The sequence below is a fragment of the Mustela putorius genome, unplaced genomic scaffold (assembly GCF_011764305.1).
Source record: "Mustela putorius furo isolate JIRA1106 unplaced genomic scaffold, ASM1176430v1.1 tig00000139_pilon_pilon_pilon, whole genome shotgun sequence".
In the NCBI taxonomy this organism is placed as follows: domain Eukaryota; kingdom Metazoa; phylum Chordata; class Mammalia; order Carnivora; family Mustelidae; genus Mustela; species Mustela putorius.
The window spans coordinates 11,250,528-11,262,622 of NW_025421293.1; the positions used below are offsets into that span (position 1 = coordinate 11,250,528).

General features: G+C 48.0%; 1 protein-coding gene and 1 long non-coding RNA gene across 4 annotated transcripts; both read right to left on the reverse strand.

The window, feature by feature from the left end:
* LOC101684120 (speedy protein E4) lies at positions 1-4,503 on the reverse strand. The gene is made up of 6 exons (XM_004775004.3): positions 4,232-4,503; positions 3,539-3,736; positions 2,618-2,676; positions 2,048-2,133; positions 369-537; positions 1-185 (listed from the first exon to the last, which is right to left on the reverse strand). Exons 1-6 carry the CDS (start codon positions 4,344-4,346, stop codon positions 123-125), a joined length of 690 nt encoding a protein of 229 aa, XP_004775061.2. The 5' UTR covers positions 4,347-4,503; the 3' UTR covers positions 1-122.
* A 2,992-nt stretch (positions 4,504-7,495) lies between these two features.
* Positions 7,496-12,078, reverse strand: LOC106003954. 3 transcript variants are annotated; one of them, XR_006605270.1, is made up of 4 exons: positions 11,946-12,078; positions 10,839-10,978; positions 8,494-8,772; positions 7,496-8,145 (listed from the first exon to the last, which is right to left on the reverse strand). It is a non-coding gene; the product is annotated as an uncharacterized LOC106003954 (long non-coding RNA). The 3 variants fall into 3 exon arrangements; XR_006605269.1 differs by having other exon boundaries at positions 7,496-8,583; XR_006605268.1 differs by having other exon boundaries at positions 7,496-8,772.
* Between the last annotated feature and the right edge of the window lie 17 nt (positions 12,079-12,095).

Consider the following 12,095-nt stretch of genomic DNA (forward strand, 5'->3'; position numbering starts at 1 on the left):
TTCAGCTCCTGGATTCCTCAGATCTCCTCATTACACAAGAAATCATTGTGCCTGGACCCATGAGGACAGAGACCTACCTTCCCTTAGGCCGATGACCTCAGGCCTCCATGGCCCTAGGAGACCTAGGGCATCAGAGTGAGGCGGTCTCGCCCCCACACCCACAGGTCTGGATCAAAAGCCTGGATCTAGAAGACAAGCAGCCCCATGAGAACACAACTTCCAGATGGGCCCAGCCCCCGCGACCCCCGACCTGCTCCCTCCTGTCGTCCAGACCCTTAATTCTTTCTGGTACCAAATCCCCATGTCCCTTGCTGCACCTCCTCTCTCTCCCATGGGCACCACACCCCAAATCCCTCCAGCCAACCTACCTCTTCACACTCTTCTCGGGACACCCTGGTCCTCCAGTTCATGGATCGTATAAATTGGAATCTCAGTTTGTGGAACAAGGGTCGCTCGGACCGGTTCTTCCCATAGAGGAATGAAAAGATGGCCTGTTTGGGGGCCTGGTTATCCTCTTCCATATCATTGGCCAGGTAGCTGGAGAGAGACATCAGGTGGCTGGTCAGGAGCAGGACGGGAAGGATGCCCCTCCCCCATCTGAGCTCAGCTTCCCAGCAAGGACACAGGTTGCTTATTACCCAGTGTCACAGAGTGCCACTCAGTCATCAAGAGGGCATGGCTGGGCAGAGACTTCTCCCAGCTTGAGGATGGAGAGGGAACTCAATGGGAAGCCTGAGGGCATGTCCTGTGGGGGGACACCCACACCCACCCCTTCCCTTTAGCTAGTTTGTGCACAAACCTGTCTTCCCATAGAGCAAGGCCATATACATCTCCCATGGGCAGGAGCTGACCCTGTTCTATTCTGTAACCATGACTTTCCTACCAAATGACTAATACAGGACTGGGTTCATGGGTGCATGAATTCAACACGCACTTCTTGAACCTCTCTTCCCATTGTCTCATGTCCTTGGTCCATAAGGTGTACTCTATATGTATTTGTTGAAGGAATAAATGATGCTTTTTCTCATGTTCAAGTGCAATACTGATCACCTCCTAGTCCCAACATAACTTAAACCTATGCAAAACAGAAGGAATTCTGCAGTGTCTTTGAGAGTGTGGTAATATCTTGACAAGTCCTGCAGGCATCAAGTCTAATGGGATTGGGGAAGGGGACAGAGGGGTGGGGCGGGGAGTGGATAGGCAATAACCATAGTCCAGAATATCCATGACACTCGGATTTTACTGAAGTGCTTTTGCGGTGCGGAAGTCAGGGATGTTGGCGGGGCGGGGAAGGGGGGAGCATCTGAAGATATGGGAGTTGAAGTTGACCTTGAGGACAAGTCGTTTTCCTCGCGTATAGGTGCAAAATTACCTAGACAGAAAATGCAATATAGGACCAGAGGGAAGTGTCCTTAGAAGGTTGAAACACCAAGGGGATGAGCAAGTCGGACGAAGACGAAAGGGTTGGATCCAAGCTCGGAAGCCTGGCCTTGACCCAGAACACCACTGGCCCTGGAGAGTGAAGGAGGAGACCAGAACTTTGAAGGACTTCATGCACATAGCGCCCGCAGGATTGGGGACGGTCTTGTAAGACTCACCCGCGGAAGCATTCACAACAGATCTGTGCTATGTCTTGGGGGGCGTGAATGTAGGCATTTGTGCTGGGAATGCTTAGGAGGAAAACAATTACACTTGTTATCGCGGTGGGAAGGGGAGAGACAGAGGATCAGGACTGGCTGCTTCGCTAGTCTGTTTGCTCAGTGCAGGGCCGTGTCCGTTCATTCCTTCTGTCCTCTTAGAAGGGTCTTCTGTTTGCTTCTCCTGGCTGACGTCAGGGTTGTTTGTGTTTACAAGGAACAGTCTAAAAAACACTATACTATAATACTATCGTTTTTATACACGGGGTCAACAGTTTTTTTTAAAAGTAGTTTAATAAGCAGTTAGAAATGGTTTAAAAAAAAAAGTAGAAGAAAGTTTAGGGTCCCACATTCCTCCTCCATCCACCCAGGTAGCGAATTCTACTGAGGGATGAGACAAAAATACTCACAGGGCTATGAAGAAATGGATTCGCTGGTACTGCCAAGAGAAGAGGCCAGCACGGCTGAAGTAAGCTATGACCATAGACAGCAGATACTGGCGGCAAGAGGAGACACAGTGTCAGACAGAGGTCACATCCTGGGCGAGGAAAACCAGTGGGGCATGGGGACAGGAGGCTGGAGCAGGTGCTCCCGCTTTGACGGACTGGGTGAATTTGCTTCTTTGGTGTCAAAAGGTTGGTTGCAAACCAAAGTAGTCAAGGGAAGAGTTGATGGTGCTCCCAGGATAGCAAGCTGTGCTGGTCTGAGGGCTTGTCTTCAGGACAGCCGGCCTCTGGAGGGTCTCTGAGAAGCTGGAGCCAAGGGGAGCCCCACCCAAGAGCTGAGAAAGAAGGGACTTAAGGTGGCAACAGCCAGAGGGGCATGCCTGGGACTCAGGTCCCAGAGGACCTGCAGGAAACCACGAGGTCCCCAATGGGAAGTGTTGGCAGTATGAGGTTGGAGAAAGGGTTTTGGAGGCATCGCCCTTCCCCAGGACAGATGTTGGAGCAAGAACACATCTGAGTGGAGAACAATGATACCTTGTCGGATACGCTCAGATTTTTGTCCCAGGCCAGAAATTTTTGAATGACAGGATCCTCTGTGAAAAGAGGGCATAGGTCAGGTTGAGAAGCACAACGGGGTTACTGTGGGAGCATTCCAGGGCAAAGAGGAGAATGATGCCTCTCCTGGGGAAGTTCCAGGATGTGGCCAGCGGTGAGGCTGATGGGCAAAAGGGAGCAAAGACCAGTCACCGCCCGGACAACGTTGGTGGCTTCCGGCGTGGGGAGGCTGAGGGAGCACACCTGTAACATTGGATGGGAAGTCAACAGGGACGCTGTCTCATCATGCATGGACATGCCACTGCGGAGACCACAGTCATTCCCTGTCATTTTCTCATCCCACAGTGACATAAGGGAATAAAGATGGCATGTCATTTCCACACCCCCTGCCCAACTCCACACACACAGCCAAAGACATTTAGAGTCAAAAGGCCAATAAGGGGAACCTGGGTGGCTCCATGGGTTAAAGCCTCAGCTTTGGCTCACGTCAAGATCCCAGGGTTCTGGGATCGAGCCCCACATCAGGCTCTCTCCTCAACGGGGAGCCTGCTTTCCCCCTCTTTTTCTGTCTTGCCTCTGCCTGCTTGTGATCTCTCTCTCTCTCTGTCAAATAAATAAATAAAATATAAAAAAAAATAGCAAAAGACCAATAAGAACTAAGACATCTCAGGAGTGTAACTGAAACCAATCTTTCTCATCCCAAGTACAGACCTTTCTCCAAGTCTCACCTAATCCTCTGTCATTTTCATGTGTCCCCAGTGAGGGATCATTATGGAGTCCTCCAAGGATGGAGAGCTCACCAATCTTCAGAGAATGCTTTTCCACTGGAAAATTCTTTTCCATTGGAAGCTTCTTGAATTTAAAGAGAAAATGGAAGAGGGTTGGAGGAGATCTTCTTACCAAGCAACTTTTTGAAGACCTCGTGGTGTTCAGGGAGCACTGAAGACACCCGTTGTCTCTTCAACTTCATCTTGAGGCCACACAGTGACTCCACGACCCAGATGTCCTCAGCGCCAGAGCCTGTCTCCTCATCTGACTCATCCCTTCCTCTCTTCCTTGTGGGGGACTCAGGCATGGGGCGGGGGTCTACCCAGGGGGCTGAGTGAAGAAACCAGGCTACAGTATAAGGCTTTTGTCTTTGGAATTCAGCCACCCATTCTCCCCCTCCAAAAACCCCAACTTCCCCTTCATTCTCTCCGGCCTTACTGACAATCGACATCTCCCCAACCATGTGTCCATCTTTCTCCTTTGTTGATACACATCTGTCCCCATTCATCTTTGGCACTGTTTCACCACCCCCATCCTCAAAATTTCATTGTAGATAACTTCTGCCCTCGGAATAATGGCATAATTTTCTCTCTTCCTTTACCTCCTCTTTGGACCTCATCTCCTAACCCTCTTTCCCTGCTTCCTGGGCTTTCCTTCCATGGTTATAGTTTTGTCCCCAACTCCTATACTTTCCTTCTCCAATCCCCGGCTTTCTGGATCTCTCCTGTCACACACACCCTACTCAGACACTCCTTCCTGACTTTTGTACCCATTCCTCTTTACTAGCCAAGCCTCCCAAGTTCCTTCCTCTTCCTCCTTTCTCACCTGATGGTCCTGGGATTTCATCATCCACCACATTGAGCTGGTACCCTGAGGTGCTAGGCTGGGGACTCTGGTCCTCAGACTGGGAATGCGGTTGATTAGGTTGATCATCAGCCATGATTTTTCCCAAGCTCTTTCTGTCCTCCCAGAAACCTGAGACCCTGTTCTGGGCAAATTCCGACTGAACACAAGCCCGTGATCCCTTCTCCAAGCTGGGGCAAAGCCAGGAGAGGCCAAAAGGTCTGTGAAGATACAGTTGTCCACCTCTGCTGCCAAGCACCATGGAATCTGGTCCTTCCAATCAGGAAGGTCGGAAGCCTCTGATGTCACAGGTCATTCCAACCTGGCAACCAGTTTGAAGGGAAACATGTAACTGCCACACTGATGTCCAGTTTTGCTACTCGAGGTAAGGGCTGTTTCCAGCCACCGACCCAGCCTTGGACCATCCTCCAAAACTGTCCTCGAGGGGTGTGGATCGCTCTACTCCTCTCCAGCAGATGCCCGGCTCTCTCCCCTCTTGGCACATATTGGGCTCTCTCCATCCTTCCTATTCCTATTCAGGGCACAATCTGGTGGGAGAAGGAGGAAAGAGACAAGGGAATTTGGGATGGGCCGAAACGTAAGAACTTACAAGACAGACATAAGTATGTCAAGAAGGTTCCAGGTACATGGACTTGTTGGAAGTAAAAGTTAGTTTAAGGGACGCCTGGTTGGCTCAGTTGGTTAAGCAGCTGCCTTTGGCTCAGGTCACGGTCCAGCATCCTGGAATTGAGTCCCACATCAGCTCTTGGCTCGGCGGGGAGCCTGCTTCTCCCTCTGCCTCTGCCTGCCTCTCTGCCTGTGCTCACTCGCTCCCTCTCCCTCCCTCTCTTTTTCTGAAAAATAAATAATTTTTTAAAAGAAAGTTAGTTTAAATCACTTGATTTGGTAGACTTCTTCTGCTCCATGTTTTACTGACATTGTGTTGGGGGTGGGGGTTCAGTGGTGGGGGAGCACTCACGCCCTCCTCTGAGGCAACTCTGAGCCCAAGAGACATTTTGGGAACCTGAACCGGTAGATAACTGTACCTGTGTTCTCACACACTTCAGATGGTGTCTACAACTTAAGAAGTCCCTGGACCACCCAAAACCTGCCCCTTGATCACAATTAATCAGCTCTAGTCTGCATCTGAAATTTGTAAGCCCGTGTATCACTCTCGACCCAGAAACTTCATGCCCACTTGTGTATCTTATGAACAAAATGCCACATGCACAAAAAGGCTAGATGGAAAAATCTCCCGTTTAAGGCAGAATCTGTTTAACCAAGAAGGTGGGAAGCATGTGGTAGCACAGACGCCGTCACAGAGGTACTGGCCGGCTGTCCATTAACATCAGAGGAAGCTTCTTCCCAACCTCCTACCTCCTACCTCTGCTTCTCACCTGTGCATCTGAATCTTGCTCACTCTCTCCTTCTGTGTTAAAATAACAGGACTGAAAATTTACCATTTTAACCATTTTTGAGGGTATGATTTGGTAGCAGTATGCACCTTCGGGTCTCTGTGTGACCATCAGCACCATCCTTCTCCAGAACTTTTTCGTCTTCCCTGAAACTGAAACTCTGCACCCACTGAAGGAGAACTGCCCGTTCTCCCCTCGCCCAGCCCCTGGCAAGCACCATTCCACTTTCTGTCTTTAGAGATTGGGCTATTTCAGATAGCTCCTATCCGTAGAATCATGTAGTATTTTCTGTGTATGTTTCTGATTTATTTCATTCAACAAAATGTCTTCCAAGCTCCTTTGTGTTATACTGTGTGACAGAATTCCTTCCTGTTTTAAAGATGAATAATATCCATTCTGTGTGTGTGTATGTTTGCACTTTTACATGTTCCTTTCACAATCATATAAGAAAAGTGATACATACATACCATTTTTAGTTTATCCATCCATCTGTTGATGGACGCCAGTATTGTGTCCACCTTTTGGCTAAGCCTTGCTTTCGATCCATTGTTTGAAATTGGATGAGAAACACATCTTTAATTCGGGATGTGCCTCAAGTTTTATTTTGCACTTCGATCAAACTTACGGATAGCTAAGGAGCCCAGTCGAAGCATAAATAAAGTCAAACCAGTTCACCCAGGAAACAATATGGAGGTTTCTCCAAAGATTTTAGAAAACCAAACGAACAAACCCCCCAATAAACAGAAGTACCCTATAATCTGGCACTCTTATGGCTGGGTATACAACCAAAGGAAATGAAAACAGGATATTAAAGAACTATCTGCCCTCCTGTGTTCATTGCAGCATTACTCACAATAGCCGAGATAGGAAAACTACCCTGGTGTCCGTCAACGGAGGCGTGCATAAAGAGGATGTGAGGTCCATACACAGGGAGCTGTAGATTGGTATTTGTATAGAGGTGAGAAAGTAGGAAATCCTGCCATTCGTGACAACATGGATGGACCTTGAGGGCATTATGTGGAATGAAATAAGACTGACAGAGAAAGACAAATACTGCGTGGTAACATTTATATGGGAAATTAAAAAAAAAAAAAAGTCCAACTCAGAGAAACAGAAGGTTAAAAAAAAAAAAAGGAGGTTGCCAGGGGTGGGGAAGGTGGAGGAACTAGGGCGAGGCTGGTAAAAAGAAGAAAACTTTTCAGTGAGAAGATGAAGTCTACAGATCTCCTATCAGACACAGAACTATCAGACACAGCACACAACATAGCACATAAATGAAATTTGCCAGGGCAGTAGAACTGACATGTTCTCACCCCTCAAAAAGGTCAGTGGGTGAGGTCATGGATGTGTTAATTAACTAGGTGGTTAGAATCCCTTCACTGTGTACATCATAATGATGTACACTTTAAAACGTACGGTTTTATATGTCAGTTACACCTCAATAAAACTGAAAGTTTTAAAAAGTAGTTGATCCAAGGTGCAGGGACCGACGGTTACCTTTGTTTGCAATTGTTAACCTTCACATTTGGATGAGGTCTCAGAGAGCCTGCAGGTGGCCTTGGGGTTCCCGCACAGTGTCCCTGGGTCCTGGACCTCCTGCGGGTCCCACACTGCCCCATGAAGGACACGTGACTCGTGGCTGCAGAAGTTCAATCTCTAGGAAGCCTATTTGCATTCAGATTTCCATTCCTGATGTTTTCAGCCATCAGACCTGAGTGGACCCCCACCATAACAAAACAGAAGTCTGCGATTTGTTATTTAGTTATTTATTTTTAAAGGTTTTATTTCTTTATTTGACAGACATCACCAGTAGGCAGCGACGCAGGCAGAGAGAGAGGGGTGGGGAGGCAGGCTCCCCACCGAGCCGAGAGCCCGATGCGGGGCTCGATCCCAGGATACTGAGACCATGACCCGAGCTGAAGGCAGAGGCTTTAACCCACTGCCACCTAGGCACCTCTGGGATTTGTTTTTTAGAACAAGGGATGTGATGAGCTAAAGACTGAAGCAAGACCCCAGGATTCACCTCGGCTGCTCTGATTCGAGTCCTCTGTCCTGTTCATGATATCCCTTCTCCATCTGCTCAGACTCCCGTTGGTAGACAATCTGGAGAACATAAGCCAGTAGTTATAATATGCTTGTCTAAAAGATGGGGGGTAGTGCGAATGGGAAAGGAATGGTTTTGTTACAAAGCAGCACATGCCCTTGTGCAAATCCTCCTGCCTTCAGGGTCCCATCTCTTCAACCTATAAAATAAAATACGTAGATAAGATGATCTGTAAGCTTTCTGCCCATGTTAACATAACCAAGGCAGTGAGGAAGCAAACTGGACAAGACCAGGGACGCAAAGGCTAGGGGTAAAATTGTGTGCTCCCGTCCAAGCCCCCTTCCCCCTCTTCGTGTGTTGAAATCCTAACCCCTGGTACCTCAGAATGTGATGTTTTCTTCTTCTTTTTCTTTTCTTTCTTTTTTGGTGGTGGGTCTCTACGGAGGAAAATCAAGGTAAAATGAAGCCTTAGGGTGGACATCATGATCTCAAGGTCATGAGACCCAAGCTAGGCACGGCACTCAGCAGGGAGTCTGCTTCTTTCTCTCTCTCTCTCTCTGTCTCCCCCTCTGCCCGCCCCTTGCTCATGCACTCTCTCTCTAAAGTAAATATATAACTCTTAAAAAAAGATAAAAGGAAAATTTGGATACAGAGACTCCCAGGTAGAGAGAAGAGAGTGTGATGATACATAGAGAGGGGACAGTCGTCTACAAGCCAAGGAGAGAGGATGGGACCGAGGACCCGCTCCCCCCACAACCCCGCCAAGGAAGTAGGCCTGCCCACACCTGGATCTCAGACTCCCAGCCTCCAGAGCTTGGAGACAATTCATCTCTGTTGTTAAGGTCCGTGGGTTGTCTTACTTTGTTGCAGCTTCCCTGTAAACCCATCCAACCAGTATTTTGCATAAGAGGGAATTCAGATTCAGTCACTTTCCTCGCACTTCTGTGGCCCCTTGCATTAAAGCAAGCCATGTCCCGAGGCTTCAAAGGAGAACTAGTTCTTTCATACAGATTGGAAACTTGAGCTTTCTTAGCCTCTGACATTTCCTGGTCACCGTGAATGTGCTAGTTTGGGGGCAAAAAAATGGTTGAAAGACTTTAAGAGAAGAATGATTCACAAATCTTGAGGATGAATGCCAGTTATCTTCATAAAATTGATGTGCTAAAGAGAAACAGGAGCCAACACAGGCAATTACTTAGAAAATTAAGGGCTGGAAAGGCTTCTTCAGGTATGATGTCAAAACAGAAGAAAAGTAGGAAGAGAAAGTGAGGGTCATCTGGGGGGCTTGGATGGTTAAGCGTCTGCCTTTGGCTCATATCATAGTCCCAGAGTCCTGGGATCGTGTTCCACATGAGGGCTCCCTGTTTAGCAGGAAGGCTGCTTCTCCTTTTGCTTCTGCCCCTCTCTCTCTCTTTCTGATGAATAAATAAATAAAAATCTTTAAAAACATTATGTCCATATGGCAGAAAATAAAAGTAAAACATTGAGTTCAAAAGGTCAATGACAAATTGGGGGAAATATTTGTACTTAATACAAATACAAAAAGAGAAAGCTTTATATTTTAAATACTAATAAATGAAGACATCTTAATGAAGCCACATTAAAGGTATAGACCTGGGGCACCTGGGTAGCTCAGTCATTTCAGTGTCTGCCTTTGGCTCAGGTTTTGACCCTGGGGTTCTAGGATAGAGACCAGCATTAGGCTCCCTGCTTAGCGGGGAGTCTGCTTCTCCCTCTCCCTCTGCTGCTCCCCCTGCTTGTGCCCTTTCTCTGAAAAATAAATAAATAATATGTATATATTTTAAAAGGTACAGGTCCAGGGGCGCCTGGGTGGCCCAGTGGGTTAAAGCCCCTGTCTTCGGCTCAGGTCATGAACCCAGGGTCCTGGGATTGAGCCCCATGTCAGGTTCTCTGCTCACCAGGGAGCCTGCTTCCCCCCCCCCTCTACCTGCCTCTCTGCCTATTTGTGATCTCTGTCTGTCAAATAAACAAATAAAATCTTTAAAAAATAAAAAAAAGGTGCAGATCTGGTACTTCTGGCCCAGACAGAATCACAGGGTTCAGATTTGCCTTCCCTGCTTAAAGAAGTTTCTAGGAGGGGGAAATATATGAATATATGAAATGACAGGTTTTAGCCATTTGGAGAGAGGAGTGAGCCCCCAAGAGCTTCCAGTTCACCGCCCAGAGAGTTATCTAGGCTGAGGTATGTGGCAGGGGTCCTGGGGCTGCCCAGGATGTCTCTGAGTTGCAGGGACAGAGTTGGGTGGTGAGGGAGAGGTGGGCATGACAGCCAGAGTTCACAGGCAGAGAACCAGAGTGGACTGAGAGGCAGGAGGGTGTCCCAGTCTTCAGGTGAGCAGGTCAGTGCCTATGTGGGAGGCAAGGGTGGAGGCCAGGACCCAATAGACGGGGCAGGTGGGGGGCTCTGCCTGTCTTCCCCAAGGTGCTCAGCATAGCTTCCTTCCTTTACCTGACGAAAATGGAAAAGAACACAGAAGAAATGTGCCTGGAGGTCTTCCAGTCTCAGGCCCAGGGGAAGTGTGGTCACCTCTCATGAATTCCAGCATTCTGTTGGTGAGAAGTCTGTTGGTGGGAATTCGGGCACAGACCACACTTACTAGCAGCAAGTGCTGGGCAGGACTTCCGGGCTACACAGCCACAGCCATGGCGGACAGAGCAGCTTCCGGAGAAGCACGCCTTTTGTGCAGGATTCGTTTGATGCAACAGCTCAGTGAGAGAAATCAGGAATGGGTTATGTGCCCATCATTAGCATAAATCAGTACTATTACCTTTGGAAAGAGTGTTACCTGGAGAAAACTTCCTCTGTGGATTTTGTATGTATCTAAATCTCCTAGAAGCTAAACCATTTTCTTGCTAGCATAGTAACAGGGGATGGTTGTTCTTAAGGGCCTGGGAGCGATCTCTTTGAAATGTAAGCCTCAAGGAAGGTAGTGTCTCTCTGTCAGCAGGAGAGTTGAGGGTGGGCCCTAGACACCTAGCTCTGAGCTTTAACGACCTGTTTGTCAGAAATGGGTAAGTAGTTTTCTTTTTCCTTTGGACAGAGACTACTGGCACGGATGGGCACCAAGATGACAAGGTACATTTAGGATGAACAATGAAAAACTTATACCAAATGCCGCTGGCAAGTCCTGTGACCCTGAAACAGGTGTATTGTTTTGCTGGAGAACTTCTATGTAATGGAATGTATCTGACGAGCTGATTGAAAAGGCGAGGTTCATTTTTCTCCTTGCTGTCTTGTTAGTAGTTCGCCTGTGATAAACAACACAGTCTGGTTTAATGGTTATTTAACAATAGAACAGGGGAGTCTGGGTGGCTCAGTCAGTGGGGGGACTCTTGTTTTCAGCTCAGGTCCAGATCTCAGGGTTGTGGGATCGAGTCCTGCATGGGGCTCCACACTCTGCACAGAATCGGCTAGGATTCACTCTCTAACTCTCCCTCTGCCCCTCCCCCTGCTCTGTCTCTTTCTCTCTAAAATAAATCTTAAAAAAAAAAACAAACAATAGCGTGGTTGTCCTTATTTCTATAGTTGCAGAGAGGATTTCTTGGATGGCAGGAGATTTTACTTTTAATCCTCACCACCCGCTACTGGTTAAGAAGCAATTGGCTAAGAAAAGGATTACATCATCTCACCAAAAAATACTGATAAAGCATCGTCCTTATGGTCCCATTTTTGAAAAATGACATTTTCAGGTAACATACACATAATTCTCTTTGATGCGCAAGATCTCAGGTATCTGGGTTTGTTTGGTTGGTTTGTGCGTGATTTCTGATTGTTCTCCAGTTTTCATGCATTCGTTGTATAATCTGGACAAGCTACGTTTTCTATTTTCTTCCCCTTTCTTGGAGAAACCATGTGCCCATGGATGATAATATCTAATGTCATGACTGGATATTAATTGTAGACCAGTGTTTTAGTGAAACTTGTAATATTTCAGTGATGTGCATACTATACACCCTTTCCTTGTCCTCTCCTGCTCGTGGGGAATCTCAGTGCCAACCCAATAGATCTCAGGGCAAGCAAAGGACCAGAGATCCAGGACATAAACACAGCCCACTACTCGAGGTGACCCCTTTCCTTGATCCCTAACAGGAGCAAAGGCAAGTGGGAAATCCGGACCCTGGTCCCAGAGGTCAAGTCTCAGCGTAGCGCCTCTAAACCACCAGATAGGGTGGAGACTTTCGAGACGTCCCCTAACATGTGGTCGCTTGGACTCACGGGAAACAGAGGTCGGGTATTTGACGGGCTCACGAGCGGGCTCCAACAGGCGCACCGCCGCCGCCGTCCTGCGCATGTGCAGCTCGGCCTGTGTGCGAGTTCGCGCACGCGTAGTACCGCCGCGTTGCTCTCGCTTCCTGCCCGTGCCCA